Source organism: Aricia agestis, chromosome 16, assembly GCF_905147365.1.
Source record: "Aricia agestis chromosome 16, ilAriAges1.1, whole genome shotgun sequence".
Taxonomy (NCBI): domain Eukaryota; kingdom Metazoa; phylum Arthropoda; class Insecta; order Lepidoptera; family Lycaenidae; genus Aricia; species Aricia agestis.
The window spans coordinates 4,525,745-4,541,780 of record NC_056421.1 but is presented as its reverse complement, the minus strand read 5'-3'; the positions used below and the strand labels follow the sequence as shown (position 1 = coordinate 4,541,780).

At 35.5% G+C, this 16,036-nt stretch overlaps 1 protein-coding gene and 1 non-coding gene across 3 annotated transcripts; both read left to right on the top strand.

Annotated features, from left to right (window-relative positions):
* The first annotated feature begins 334 nt into the window (after positions 1–334).
* On the top strand, positions 335–407 carry Trnar-acg. Its single transcript has one exon. It is a non-coding gene; the product is annotated as a tRNA-Arg (tRNA).
* Positions 408–11,449: 11,042 nt separating this feature from the next.
* On the top strand, positions 11,450–15,931 carry LOC121734725 (upstream stimulatory factor 2). 2 transcript variants are annotated; one of them, XM_042125326.1, is made up of 7 exons: positions 11,450–11,592; positions 11,758–11,801; positions 12,020–12,112; positions 12,794–12,871; positions 13,452–13,573; positions 13,914–14,098; positions 15,473–15,931. In XM_042125326.1, exons 1-7 carry the CDS (start codon positions 11,537–11,539, stop codon positions 15,633–15,635), a joined length of 741 nt encoding a protein of 246 aa, XP_041981260.1. In that variant the 5' UTR covers positions 11,450–11,536; the 3' UTR covers positions 15,636–15,931. The 2 variants fall into 2 exon arrangements, with proteins under 2 accessions (XP_041981260.1, XP_041981261.1); XM_042125327.1 differs by lacking the exon at positions 12,020–12,112.
* Positions 15,932–16,036: the final 105 nt, after the last annotated feature.

Sequence of the window (16,036 nt, the reverse complement as noted above, 5' to 3'; positions counted from 1 at the left end):
GGCAACAGCTAGTATACAATATACGTATACACATATTAATGGAAAGTTGACCTGGTACTGCAGCATCACCTGGTAATCAATAGGATATACAACTCACAGGCTCATTTTAATGAGCATTGTCCAAAAAAAATCACATGTACTTTTTTTTCGTTAAGATAGGGTATTTTAAGAATATAAATTAAATAATAAAAATAAATTCATTGGCTAGTTTTTTCTCAATATTTTTCAAATTATTCAAATTAAATCTTGAGTCTTGAGTCTTGACTTGACCAAAAAATATTATCTTAGAAAATCTTTAAAACATCCAATTGTAAATTTCGCGATATTGTCTCACGGCCCTGTGGCGCAACGGATAACGCGTCTGACTACGGATCAGAAGATTCCAGGTTCGAATCCTGGCAGGGTCGAGTACGTTTTTTGAGCTTTTTGCTATTGGACACAATTTTTATTACACTCTTATTTGATTACAAACTACTTGTGACCCGCGGTGTCACCCGCTGTTTATTAGGGAAAAAATATATTTTCCATAGTAAAAAGTAACCTATGCCTATTGTAGACGACATACAAACTTTTTATTAATTAAATTCAATCGCTAATCTCAATTTTTCTTTAACGATTTTACATTTCAAAAGTGTAATTAAATTGTTCTAACGAAATCTAAAGCAAACCAGCTTTATATTGATCTCCTATTTCAGGATTTAACTTTTAAGGTTGCGTTGCACCAACTAACTTTAACTATAACTTTAACTTTAAACATAGATTGAACTATTGTTGTCTACTTTCTGTTGTGGATTGAATACATATTATACTTTTAATTTTTGTAAAGAAAAGCATAAAATAGGTATTTTCAATTTAGTCACCAATATTTTAACTCTCGTTTAAAATGACGTATTGTTTAAATGATTATAAATAAATACTTTAAAATTATTAACTAAGTAGGTATAAGTACTTATTTTATACTTACTTATAAAATAAGTTTTTTTTTTATTTCGAATATATTGATGTTCTTAATTCTCATTTACATATTTACTTCAATTCTACTTTAAAATTAACCTTTTCGGTGTCCAATCTGTTTTATCATGTCCACGAGAGAGAAAGGGTATAAAGCAAATAAAATATTAAACTATGTCCATAAAATTTAGCAAAATTTTACGAGGGGCCACCGTCCATACAATAAATTGTGCTCTGAGACATGGGGACCGTACATTTATGAATAATTCATGTCCCTGCCTGGGGACAGTTAAACTTGCTTAGATGGCCGCAGGGTTAAAATTATTTCATCATATTAGAACCCGATGAGTAATATTATTGGCTTTTTGTTGAATAAAATTGATTTGAATGAAAACCAATTAAGGATCAACTGTAAATTAATTTTCCTTTTCTAATAATAGTATGAAATAAGTCAAAGTATAATATTTATATATTTTACTTTGACTTATTTGACTCACTTTAGTTACCGCTACGTTAAATTTTTTATCAGGCTAAATGTATTTATAATATTTTGTCATAATATTTTGTCATTACACGTATTTGTTTGATTGATCTTTAATCAATAATTTGACAAAATAATATCGATGACGATTAGATTTGAAGCATTTTAGCAATTTATACAAAAAAGTATCCAAAACGTCGTATCGGAAATAAAAAGTACGTTTGTTCTTGTTTGAATGGAACGAACTTTTGAAAAGAGTTGCAAAAATACAGCGTGCTTAAAAAGGTTTCTATGCACGGCAGTTTCTATTAACCCAAGAGCCAGCGACAGCCAGACTTTCATCATTTTATAAAAGCTGAAAGTATGCGTAAAGCTTATATTATAATAGAGGCCAGGGCCCCCGTAAGGGCTACTGGCGCCTGTGTGCAAAAAAAGGATTTTGGCGCCCCTTTAAGGCAAATTTTTTGGGTCCTTGGTTTTGGCGCCCCTAAAGATGACGATTTGGCGCCCCTAGAGGATGGCGCCCGTGTGCATTGCACACATTGCACATATGGTAGCGGGGGCCCTGACAGAGGCAAGAACGAGCAGCAACTATAGCGTTTCGGTTGCGGCACAGAATATAATATATTAGTAGTACCAAGTTGCGGTTACTTTAGGCAGTATCCAGTTGTGAAGGTCTACCTGAACTTTGATCGTTACCTAATATCCATACTTCCATATCCATACTAACTAATATTATAAATGCGAAAGTGTGTCTGTCTGTCTGTTACCTGTTTACGCCTAAACGAGATACCTTCAGTCCCTAAAAAGGACATAGGATAGTTTTTATCCCGGAAAAATTTACAGTTCCGGCGCGATAAACAAATTTTGGCGCAACGGAGTTGTTATAAATGTGAAAGCGTAGAAGTTTGTTACCTTTTCACGCCTAAACCGATGAACCGATTGTGCTGAAATTTGGTATGTAGATACTTCGAGTCCTGGAAAATGACATAGGATAGTTTTTATTTGGGAAAAATGTACGGTTCCTGCGCGGTAAATGAATTTTGGCGCAACGGAGTATAAAGCTAAATATTTTTTACCTAATTTTCTCGGAATAACTGTGGGGACCTCATCTCTCACTGCCGGACACTTAAGACAGTTGTTTTCCCCTGCCAAACGAACGCCTCCGTGGTATAGAGCCCGGCTCTTGACTCGGAGGTCGTGGGTTCGATTCCTGCGTTGGAAACATATTATTTTCAAGTTTGGTTAGGACAGTGCAGGCTGATCACCTGATAATCTGACAAGTAAGATGATCCATACATCGGATGGGCATGTAAAAAGTCGGTCCTGCGCCTGATCTCTCGCCGGTCGTGTCGGTCTTCCGTCCCACTGGGTTATGAGAGTAAAGGAATAGAGAGTGCTCTTGTGTTCTGCGCACACACTTGGGCACTATAAAATTACTCCTGCGTAGCTGGCTTGGTTTCATTGAAACCGGCCGCCGTCACCGAATTCGGTGTGGGAGCTATTTCCCCTGCCAGACCACCTCAAAGTCTAACTTTAAGGGTCGCTGGCTCTTGTGTTATACGGACGTTTGTATGGAAATGTGTGGAACCCGGTTCATTTTACGGATGTGACACGTTTAACTATCGATTTTCATACAGCGACGAAAAATCCGCTCGTGGTTTTTCCAATATCCTGTGATTGGAAAATGGATGTGATTGGATGATAGGTTTCTTTTGTTTTTCAAATGTTTTTACAATGTTGTTTTGATTTTCGTTTAGGGCTCAGTATATCGAGAGGTATTATTTATATTTAGAAAAAATTAAAATCCAACTGATAGCATCAGGCAATTATACTAGATCTTAATTAGATACTATGTTGCAGTAGTTAGATACTTACTACAAGTTTTTATGGAATAAAATATTTCCTACTACATTTCCGGAACATAAACATGAACCCTAAAGAATCTACATACCTAGGTACCAAATGATATACTTACTCGATTCCAGCGGCTTAAGACTGAAAAGATCTTTACACTGTTAAAAATATATATAATATACGATAAAATAAATTGCAGTATTTTTATGCGTTCACAACGTTATTTTCAGCATAAAATTAAAGAAACTAAAATGAATGTGGCCAACTCGTTTGGCGCACTTCCAAAACAGCCGTCCAATTAAATGGCGAGAATCGGACAAACTTTCAGCCGAAACGAAGAGAGAACTTTGTTACGAACTACAATCTCTTGCACTTAACTCCGATGGCTACTTAAAGTTCTTTTGGAGAGCCAAAACAAAACTCGTTCTATGCAACGAAATAAGTTTTTACGACACTATCAAGTTGGAACAATTCATTAAAAAAATCGTAGGATGACCTCTGTGGCTCAGTCGTTGAGACTTGAGCCACGTGAATTTTAGCCTAGGGCTAGGTTAGTGTGCAAGTGGACCTTAGGGTACCATATAGATACGAATGTAACTCCTTATTTGTAGATGTCGGTACTTTACAATTTAGGCTCTACAAACAAACCTACATAGACTTTAATAATAATAACTCCCACAACGGTTTCGGTGATGGTGGCGAGGATAAGTCGAACAATGCCTAGTGTAGGTACCTACAACAAAAAATCACATAAATCGGACTTCTAGTTTTTTTTTTTAATGAAATAAGGGGGCAAACGAGCAAACGGGTCACCTGATGGAAAGCAACTTCCGTCGCCCATGGACACTCGCAGCATCAGAAGAGCTGCAGGTGCGTTGCCGGCCTTTTAAGAGGGAATAGGGTAATAGGGGAGGATAGGGATGGGAAGGGAAGGGAATAGGGGAGGGTAGGGAAGGGAATAGGTTAGGGGATTAGGCCTCCGGTAAACTCACTCACTCGGCGAAACACAGCGCAAGCGCTGTTTCACGCCGGTTTTCTGTGAGAACGTGGTATTTCTCCGGTCGAGCCGGCCCATTCGTGCAGAAACATGGCTCTTCCACGTATGAGTTCCGGAGATATTATGCGAACACAAACATACATACACTTTTGAAATTTGGCACCTTTGTTCAGAGTTCAGACGCTTTAAATATTATATTAGAATAACATTATATGTATACGAAAACTGGGTAGATCTTATGTTACCCACATGTGGGTCGAATTGATGACCTTCTTTTTTGAAGTCGGTTAAAAATCATAACTCTTCCTTTTGGCTTCGGTTAAATCCCGAGTAAACGTTTCAGAGATGAGCTAGTCAAATATAATTTAGGTAGTACAAAGTCTTAACAGATTAGATTTCTGTATTCTGTACATTGTACTTAGTACTCTGTCCCCAGAGGCAATACTGCAGATATTGGATTCTATAATAATTATTATTGTTAGGTAACAATTGTTGCTGGTAAAGATTTCAACTTAGGTAGAACTTTCATAAGAACATTTATTCTGGCAACCCTGCATCGTTATAAAAAAGATTTCGACCATTATAATTATAGAGGATGCTACTGCACACTTGCAGTATTTTCAAATGCGCTAATATAATATAATTATTACCCATATTATATTATTAGCGCATTTAAAAATACTACAGTTAAGTGGGCTTCGGTTTGACCGAGCATACCTACTCAGTGGCGTAACTGTATGATCTGGGGCCCATACCCCATGGCAATATTTAATGGACAACCCCAGGAAGATTGAAAACTTTTTGGGATTCGAACCTGCGATCCCACGCTTGACCACGCGTAGCCACAAAGGTCGTCAAATTTCGAATTGCAAATCCTGAAATATTGTTTAAATTATGGTTTTAGCACTAATTTACAGTGCCGAATTAAAAAGTGCAATGCGGGTTTGTTATCGAGTTGATGGACATATTCATTAATGGTCGAACGTGGTTGAACTGATGACTTTTCACAAGCTCGTGCAATTTTAATTAAATCTGAATTGTCGTGAGCCTGCCGGGAAATTTGGTTTGAATTGCTTTAAATATTGCACGATTATTGGGAAATTTTGTCCCTGTTGTTTGATGTAAAGGCCCATATTTTAATGTTTTTTTTTTATATTGTTTTACTATCTGACACTAACCGAGCAGCTAAAACTATAATAATTAATTACTTACAATTTACGTGGCATGTTAATGAATAATTCTAATAATTTTACTAATGACATCACTCAGTCAATTTGTTATAATAATGAATTACAATAATTTACCTACCTGACATGATAATGAATTCAATTATAATATTAATAATGTAATTAAAAAATTTAATTTTTAAGATTTTAGATGGGCTTTGTTCATTTAAGTAAGTATTAATATTTTTTAATGATTTTGCATGCGTAATAATAGATAACAAAATTAACATACTGTCTGTGTACTCAAATGTTGCTGTAAAGCAAGCAATAAAAGGCTTTTTATTTTTATTTTATTTATTATTACTAGCTGACCCGGTAAACTTCGCACTACTTTAGCTCCTAATATAAACCACCCTGGACCTCCACGAACATTTCAAGGCCAAAATTAGCCAAATCGGTTCATCCGTTCTCGAGTTTTAGCGAGACTAATGCCCGTTTTCACCAACACCTAAAATTTAGTTATCCCTTAAGGGCAAGTTATTCCAAATTCACGTTTCTATACTCTACTCGGGCTAACTTGTCGCTAGCGGCCATTGACTCCCTGTCAAAAACTTGTCATTTTCCATATAAAACCACGATTGACAATATCTGACACTTCATTGTCAATCGCGGTTTATATGGAAAGTGGCAGGTTTTTGACAGGGGGTCAATGATTGCTGGTGACAAGTTAGCCCGAGTGGAGTAGGTATAGAATGAGTAATTTTTAAAGAAAGCGTCATTCAAAAAAACTGAAAAATATATACATGTAGTATGTATAGATACATCTTTTAACTAGTGACTTTTATGGTTAGAAACACAATACAGATAATTTTACTCGATAAAAAAAATCCGAAACAACCTCAATTTTAAAAATATTTTGAGTTTTAAAGGACTTACAGGACTCAATCAAAAAATAATTTGGACAGTTCGATAACTTTTTTAATTCGATTAATTTTACAGGGAAATGATTGGATACATGTTTAGTTATGATATTTTTCATCTAAGTAAAAAGGGTTTTTCTCCTATTTCGCCCTATCATGGACGCGGCGAGCATCGTAACCGCCACCGTACAAGGCGCGCTGATTTGAATGTTATTTTAATGTCATTTACGTCGATATTCGCACTGACAGACATCAACCTGCTAATTTAGTAATAACCTGCCCTTAAGCCAATATAAGGAGCACCTAACGCAGGTTTTGTTTTTACCAACGCTTAAGTGACACCGACAACATTATAATTTAGGGGATAAATTGACAAATGACAACCCCGTAACACTCAGGTGACTTAATATATTTTGAATAAAACAACCTATTATGCGATTCATCAGTTAACCATTAGGCGACCCTTATAATTTAGGAGATGAATTGACCGTTAGGTGGCGGCGACGACGACGACGTTAGGTGACGGTTGCCTTACAATGAATCTGTTACATTATCGAATGGCCGTCTGATATTTTATTTGTTTTTTTTTTAATGAAATAAGGGGAGCAAACGAGCAAACGGGTCACCTGATGAAAAGCAACTTCCGTCGCCCATGGACACTCGCAGCATCAGAAGAGCTGCAGGTGCGTTGCCGGCCTTTTAAAAGGGAATAGGGTAATAGGGGAGGGTAGGAAAGGGAAGGGAATATGGGAGGGTAGGGAAGGGAATAGGGTAGGGGATTGGGCCTCCGGTAAACTCACTCACTCGGCGAAACACAGGCGCAAGCGCTGTTTCACGCCGGTTTTCTGTGAGAACGTGGTATTTCTCCGGTCGAGCCGGCACATTCGTGCCGAAACATGGCTCTCCCACGTAAAATAGTGAACTCCCATAAATATCTTCATATTTATCACAAACCTTCCTCTTTAATCACTATATCCGTTGCGTAGTTTTAAAGATTAAAGGGAACAAAGGGACATGAGGACAGAAAAATCGACTTTGTTTTATACTATGTAGTGATATACGTCACCTAAGAGTTACGGGGTTGTCAATTCATCCCTTAAATTAATATAATGGTTTAGGTGTCACTTAAACGTCGGTGAAAACAAAACTGACCCCCCGGTGTGAAACGGTGCCCCTAGTTTATTAGCTTAATTTTAGGTGATGTTGGTGATAACGGGCCCTAGTCATAATATCTACAAGATATAGTTTTATTAAGCAACTCATATGAAAAAAATGCTATTATTTTTCTTATATAATTGAAATTATTCTAATTCTATTATTGGATACGAGGGGTGGATAAAACCGTATTCAATATTTATGATTTCCAACATTTCCAATATAATCATGTTACGCTTGGCTCGTTAGCGACGTCACTTTTCATTCTACCGCGTTAAAAGTTAAAACTCTGTAGACATGTTTTTCTCGGATAAAAAATTTATTCAAATTTCAATGTTCGATGAGTATAAAATAATTATTATTGTATTATAGGTACGCTCTATAAACACCCTAAATTGTAAGTTCGCTTTTACGAAATTTTAAGCTATTGCATTATAGCTTTTATGTGAGTGCATACTATTTTCCGGCTAAAATCTCTTCCGAACAATTTTCAAATTCAAAATTGCAGACATTGACAAATTTGACAGATAAGTGAAACAAAAGATACGAAAAACCATTTACGTAAAAGAGACAGTTCTATTTTTAAACGTCGAATCGTATCGCTGTCTCTTTCTTCGCCTGAGCTATGACGAAAATTCGATTTTTTCAGATTGTTCGAAAAAATAATTGAAAACGTAAATAATCGAGGTATTTATTGCAATCAAGACATGTCGTAAGAGATTCCATGTGTTTTGTTTACTTTCGAGTCATAATTGGTACATTTTCGAAGCACGCACGACGTCATTTTCAATTTGTTTAGGTAAGACAAGACGCGGCACGTTCGTGACTGCGCTCGATGCAGACTAAACAACAGACGGCCCAATTGGGCCGTATTTGAAGCTTCACAACGCGCGCGCTAGTAACATATCTGGTTTGAGTATTTCATCATTGGTAAATTGGCGAAAAACCAAACATTGAGACCTTTGTCGCCTCCCCTCCCTCCGGCTCACCTCCTAGACGTCAGGACTTTTTAGCAGTTTTTAGTATGTTTTGTCCTTTATTATTATTATTAATTGACTAATTGAGATACTTTCTAGAGCTATTCCGAATAGGTAATAATTATTAAGTATTATTCGGAATAGCTCTAGAAAATATTTATTCTCGTCTTTCACTGCCGCGGACCGCCTGCCGGACACCTATAACAACTTTGCTTCCCATTTCCAGTAGACTATTTACTTTTTAACGTTCCTGGCTCTATAAAAAAATTGAGCCTTGAACAACCAACCACCTTTACCACTTGATAGCTCGACTGAAATAACAAGAACTTAAAATTCAAATTCTGTACTGTCGCTAGTCGGTCTCTCAGCTCAGCTCACAGCAGCTCTAAGGTCTAAACTGAGAATACGCATGATATAAGTACCCAAAAAAATTACTTCTTATTAAATTGCAATTTGAAATCGATAATAAGTAATGATAAGCATATTAATATTTTAATTGCATCTTAAATCAATATGGCCATAATGCAATTTGATTGATGGGAGATGGATAAAATTGTATTTGCGTTTGGCGCATGATTTAATTTGTACCTGGCGAACGCGCCAGGTACAAATTAAATCATTCCCCGCCACGCCATCAGCTACTTAATCGCATCATACGGGGTTTTCATGCCGAAGTATGTATTGATTTGCAAAAACAACATAATATAAAAATATATAAGAAATTTTAAAGCCCCCCGCAATTTTCCTATAACACATACACACACACAATCACAAAGTAATAATAATATTATAATATTATGTCATTTGGGTAACTTTGAATTGCAGTTTAACTTTGAACAATACAATTATTTACGACAATAATGTTAAACCAGTTAGTTCAAAGTTAAACCGCAATTCAAAGTTACCCAAAATGAGCGTATAATATAATATTATTATTACTTTGTGATTTATCCGTTAATCGTTAATTAACGAAGTTAACATTTTGATTAACGGATTAACTTTTAAGTTAACTTTTAAAAATATTAACGGACTTCTGCATATTAACGGAAGTTAACGAGTCCGGTTAACTTCCGTTAATATGCAGAAGTCCGTTAATCGTTAATCCAATGCCTACTATTTACCGCACGGCACTGCGGCGCGGCGCGAAAACAGGATCAGACAGTTAATATGAAACGACAAGTGCCGGGCGGGCGAGCAGCGCGGCGTCGCGGCACGGCAACAGCGAATGAAACAAAAACAATACTAAATACATTTTCAGGCGCGTGCGAGTGAGATTTGTTTCGTTTTATCATATCATTACTCAGCGCCGGTGCTTATAGAGTGAAGAGTGATTTGTTTATTGTTATTATAAATCATTTGCATGTTGACAAAGAAGAGTGCAGTGTAATAATAATAAGTTCACTACTCCGTGTGACTAGCTAGAAAAAACGAGCGAGATCCTGGTGTCCTGAAATACAGGCTACGCCTAGTTTAGGCACCAGTCTCCCACATAAGTTGTGATAACTTTGTAGAGTGTGTAAAACATCTTGTATTGTACCTGTGGTGAGATAAATAAACCAATTTTTTATTTATTATTATTTATTAATTTAGTTAGCTAGATTACAATAATTATAAAAGTATTTTGTTTTGTCCCTAACCTGTTAACTTCCAGAACCTAAACCAATTAAGTACTTACAGGTTTTGTATGTACACATAATATGCTAAGTACTTACATACGGTTTTGCTCGATAGTTTAACTTCAAATCGAGCAATAACCACCGTGTGGACCACAAAACTGACAGCTCGAAGGCTCGCTTCGAGCCGGCTCGATGGAATTAAATATGTCAAATATGTCATTTCCTTCGATTCGGAGTAAAACTATCGAGCAAAACCGTATGTGAGTACTTAGCATAACGCAATGATATAAGTCATAACAAGGCCATAATTATTACACATATTAACGAATTAACGATTAACGTTAACTTGCGTTAATTCGGCCGAAATGCAACGCTTTAACATTTAACGAAGCTAACTTTTTTTAACGGATTAACGATTAATGAAGTTAACTATATTATGATTAACGGTGCCCAGCTATGCACATTAAGAGGCCAATTCACAGCGTGAATGGGCCTCTTTAGGTATTGTAAAATGTAAGCACGTAGACATTTCATATTGAATGTCATTGCACTATTGTATTTTCTATAAAAAAGAACATAAACGCGGTCTATCGCAATGTTGCCAGATCAGGGGATTTCCCCCTAGATTTAGGGGGTTTTCAACCAAGATAGGGGCAATGGGGGGAAAAAATATTTGGGGTATTTTTAGGAGAAATTCAAAAACACGTCAAATACAGTTTTTTTGCCATATTATATTATCACGTTCCTAATGTTTTTAGTTTTTTTAATAATGTTTTTTTGCCATCTTTAAATTACTTGAGCGCCACAACAACTAATCGAGGTCGAGATTCGAGATGTTGAAAAGATGAGGAACAAATTTAGCCAAAAGTAACAAAATGCAGCAATAATAAAGTTTAGTACGTATTATATTTTTATTGAATATTAAAAGAAAAAATAAATTCTAGGGGATTTCTGCTGGACTAGCACGGCCACCAGTAGAAATGCGTAAGTATAGACAAACTGTGGAGATAAACCTAAGGTGAAGTTCCTATCTTTTTTCGTTCCGAAAAATTCAATTAAAATGCCACTTTATGACAGATTATAGTCCTAAAAATTCAAATAATATCCTACTTTTTGACATAATATTATATTAATTATATTATAGTCTGTCATAAAGTGACATTTTAATTTAATTTTTCTCGGTCGCGATTAGCCGGGGTTAAATGATCGGAACGGCACCTTAAGTTTATGTCCACAGTTTGTCCCTACTTTCGCATTTCTACTGGTGGCCGTGGTAGTCCGGCTGGGGGAAATCAAATTAGTTCAGGGGTACGTCGCCAAGACCATCTGGCAGCACTGGTCTATCGTCTATGGTGTGTCACATGACCATTATTTTGTCCCCGTGATCAAGATACAGAAAATTCAAAATAAATTGCAATGGCCAAAGTGGAAATAGATTTAATGGACGTTCACGAAAACTCCCTCGATAATAGGTAAACATAGCTAACGTTATTATGTTTTATCTAAATCCATGAATGATTACATAATTTTAGTGTTTTACGTGCCATCGAAGGTCAGATTTTAGTTTTGCGTTTTTGCAAATCGCTGCCAACAAATTTCTCAGTTGTCTGACTTCTAAAACTTGCAATTATTTACAGTGCCGATAGTGAATACTGTGGAATGGTGGATGACGGCTCCTTTGGTAAGTTATACTTTGTTTTCTCGCCATAAATCTTGACCATCTACCTTTAGGGTCTATGATGTTCCACAAATTCAGTGCCTTCTGGTAACTTTGGAACGTATTTTCCTTCCTTTGAGTGTGTTTTTATTATAATTCTTATACGTACCGAGTACAGTGTGCATTGTTTATTGAATTAGTGTACCACCATTAACAAATTAAATTAATTAAACCTATTACAGAAAGCAGTGAGTGTGAGGGTTCACAAATAGTGTCAAACGCGTATCTTGATGGTAGTGAGGACACCACATCATCATACAGTTTCAAAGATTTATGTGAGTTTGTAAATTACTAGTATGGGTCACTAGTAACTTTTTGCACACAACCCTAAACACACATAAAAAGCTATGCAATTTTTGTAGCCAAATTATTACTTGATGTGACATTTTTAGCACTAGGGCCTTATATATCACGAATAAGGGGTTATTAAACTTCTGAATTATCTTTTTAGCTTACTAAAATACTAATTCAAAAGCCCAAAAAACATTGTCCAAAACTTACACATTTAATGTTAAATCCATGTGTTTGAGACATTCTTTGGCCATTCTTATGGTTTATTTATTATATATCTAACATAAAATGTTCACTAACAACCTTTATTAATACTTTTATGGTATGAAATATGCAGACCAACTCCTTTGTTATGACCGAGTAACTCAGACCAAACTTGACACGTTTTTCACGCTTATAAGGCTCTCTCCACTAGTCTAGATCTCAATGTTTACAAAAGATGACATGCTGACTGCTCAGTCTCTCATACTTTAGTGCATCATTATAATATTATCGCATTATTGAGTGGTTAATAATATCATATTTGACTAATGGCATCATAACTGGTGATACAGAACTTAAACTAAGACTGAAACTAATCTAAACAATGTGTTTGTAAAATTATTTACTATTATTATGCTTCAATAGGTTTAACACAAATAATATTACTATATTATCTGTTACAGCCGGAGCAGTAACATACAAACTAGTACAAATGAAAGATGAAGAACCTAGCGACATGACCACACATTCACCATCTCACGGTAAATTATTTTTATTGCTATTGTAGTTTAGGTAAGGATGGGGGGGGGGACCGTTATTGGTTAAAATATTTGTAAAATTATCATGGTGAATAAAGATATTTGTATTAGATAAGCTATTGTGTCTAGTTTTTCCACGATCGAAGGATTAAGTTTATTTTTTAATAAGAGAGTAGCTAATGCTACATAGATGTAATTGACTTGTACTGTTCAGATTAAGTCTAGTATACCTTGGCCCTGGGGCCTCGTATAAGATTTGTTAGGGGGGCCTTAGGAGTTGTTAAGATTTCTCAGATAAAGAAATAAATAAAATTGACATAGGTCAGGTGGGCAGGGGCCCTGAATAATTGATACAGCTTATACTATGTGCTGTTATTAAGTTTGTAAATAAAATGTAACTTGATTGTAACAATCAATTAATATTTGTTCAATTTTATCGCCAGTTAAAATATTCATTGTTAATTCAAACTAATTGTATTATCTGTACTAATTTTGCTTTAATGCTAGATTTTCACATTTTTTTGATAAATAAAAATTGAGTAAAAGTTTTCTATCATGAAGCATAATTTTTTTTTTATTTCAGTCATGCCAAGTGGGGAGTTCTATGTAATAAGTAATCCTGAAGATATATTCAGTTCTTCCAACCCAGACAAGAAAGTCATCAGAAGGCAGCCCCTACAGCCCAAAGCAGTTACAGCCAAAAAGGTAAAATATGTTTACCCCATACAAAGTTTTGCTAATTTAAGTATCTGTAAAAATAGTACACTTTATTTGTATAAAAATAAAAACATACAATTATTGTGTAAGACAAAGATGGTCCAAATCTATTGGTTTTAACAATTGCATATTAGAGATTTAAATAGATTATTCTTGTGTGGGGTCATATTATATTTTGTCATGTTACAAACTATTCCATGCTCTTCCTGAGATTCGAAAGTATGTCAAGTTTTACCATATTTAGTTCAGTGGTTTAGGAGATAAAAGGTAACAGACAAAATAATAAACACTTTTGCATGGATCAATCATCATAAAAATGTACTTACAGAGGGATGACAAAAGACGAGCCACACACAATGAGGTAGAAAGACGGAGACGGGACAAAATAAACAGTTGGATCACAAAGCTGGCTGCGCTGGTCCCTAATTCTGGACTCCCGGACACTGCCAGCAAAGGTGGAATACTAGCCAAAGCATGTGAATACATCACAGAGCTGACCGATAAACAGAAGAAGTAAGTTACTGCATATACTGCATACAAATCTTTGAAGTGTAGGGCAAGATGTACTTATGTTCAGAGATATTAATTATGTTCTGTGCACCATATTGCCTACCCTTCCATACTTATAGTACCCACAAGCCACAGCATGCTTGCCCCTTTTCTTATGATATTTACTGTCACTACAAATACTTTGTAGTTTGTAGGACATTTACCACTATAACTAGATGTTAGCAACTTTGTAGAGCAAATTATTTTTTCCAGAATAGAAACTCCTATATCCACCAAAGTTTCAGTCAATTTTCTCAAAATCTGTTTAGCAAATTTAATTTGAAAGTGTAACAGACAGACAGACACATATTATAATAAAATGGTGTATTTTAATATACACCGTGTATCGTTTCGGTTTGTGGACCATATTATAGTGTAAAGGAGTGAGCCCATTGAGACGGGCCGTGCCGGGGCTCAGCGTGCTGGGGTTCATCGCAAAAATCCGCCTCCATACAATTTTTATGGAAGCGGATGCGCGTATCGCACACTGTGTCGGGGCGTAGCGGATTTCCGTTAATGCGACAAGGCCCGGAAAGGCTGGACATACCCGCTGCGCGGTGCGCCCCGGCAACAGTGTGACCACACTTTACATAGATTTCCACTTTTTGGTAGATTTGAGGTCAAATGAATTACGATTTTTGTAGTCCAAAATTTTTTGTAAATTTTAATAGAAGATTAATATTATATAACAAATAGTATAAAAAAAATTAAAATGCAAGACAGTCCATATAAACATTTTAGTTTTATTTTAGTTTCAACCACATAGAATACATTGATTAATAAAGGTAGATTTTTGGTAGAAGATAAAACACGGTCTAGTAGATTTTAGTAGAATATAGCAACGTTTTAGATATATAGAATCACGAGTAAGCTATCCAAAGTACTCAAAATCCGTCAATGCGATGCGGCCCGGCCCGGCAATAGTGTGCTATAGCGCATTTTGCGCTGAGCCCCGATCCGCCCCGGCACGCGCCGACAAACTGTGCGCGTACATTTAGTAAACATTTTACTTAAAAACAATGTTTGTAAGAATACAACATTACAAATAATAATATATTATGGACGTGTTTTTATTAGTATTCAGGGGTAGGTAATAAACTATTTCATTTAATGATTGATGGATTTATCAATAAATTAAAGATTATACATAATAAGATTTGCCACCATACTGCATTTTTAATTTATTGATAAGATCAACCATCATTAAATAAAATACATAGTTTATTGTTTACCCCTGAAAATTTTACTTAAAACACATAGAGAATTTGGCAAGCGCAACGACGATATGTGTCTTTCCGTCTGTTTATTTACAAACTCAGCTAAATACTTTTGTTACAGGTTGGAAAAATTGGAAGTGGACAATGATAAGTTGGTATTGGAGATTTTGCGATTAAATCATGAACTCACAGAACTGCGTAAGGAGAACTCAGCGATGCACATACAGCTTGCTGAGAAGTGTATCTCCCTGCCTAACACCAGGCCAAAGGGAGAAAAGTCTTAGTGGAAATTAATAGTATGTTCGGACAATTATTTAGATATTGTGAGGTGCTGACAGTAGTGACTAGAAAATAGTGGCATCGGTAGCACTGAACGGATTGTAATGCTGTTATCAACTTGTTGAATAAGTTATACTCCAAGTGTAGATAACAAATAAGGTAACAGTTAGACAGGTATAAAGATATACCCATAGATAAAAGTAGTATTAATTTCTTTTATACATTTTTTTATGTTATCAGGATAAGACTTGTTGATTTGTTATGTAATAAATACTATTATGAAGTAAGTAGGTACTACAAACTTAATAGTTTTAAAATACAACTATTTTCTTTATTATATAAAACTATAGTCTTCATCACAATTCAAATAATTTGTTTACAAAATTATTAAGTATTTATTATGTTG

Coding starts and splice junctions, on each gene's coding strand:
- LOC121734725 (XM_042125326.1), top strand. CDS start 11,537: ATGGCCAAAGTGGAAATAGATTTAATGGACGTTCACGAAAACTCCCTC. Junction 11,593..11,757: donor GAAAACTCCCTCGATAATAG/GTAAACATAGCT, acceptor AATTATTTACAG/TGCCGATAGTGAATACTGTG. Junction 11,802..12,019: donor GGTGGATGACGGCTCCTTTG/GTAAGTTATACT, acceptor AACCTATTACAG/AAAGCAGTGAGTGTGAGGGT.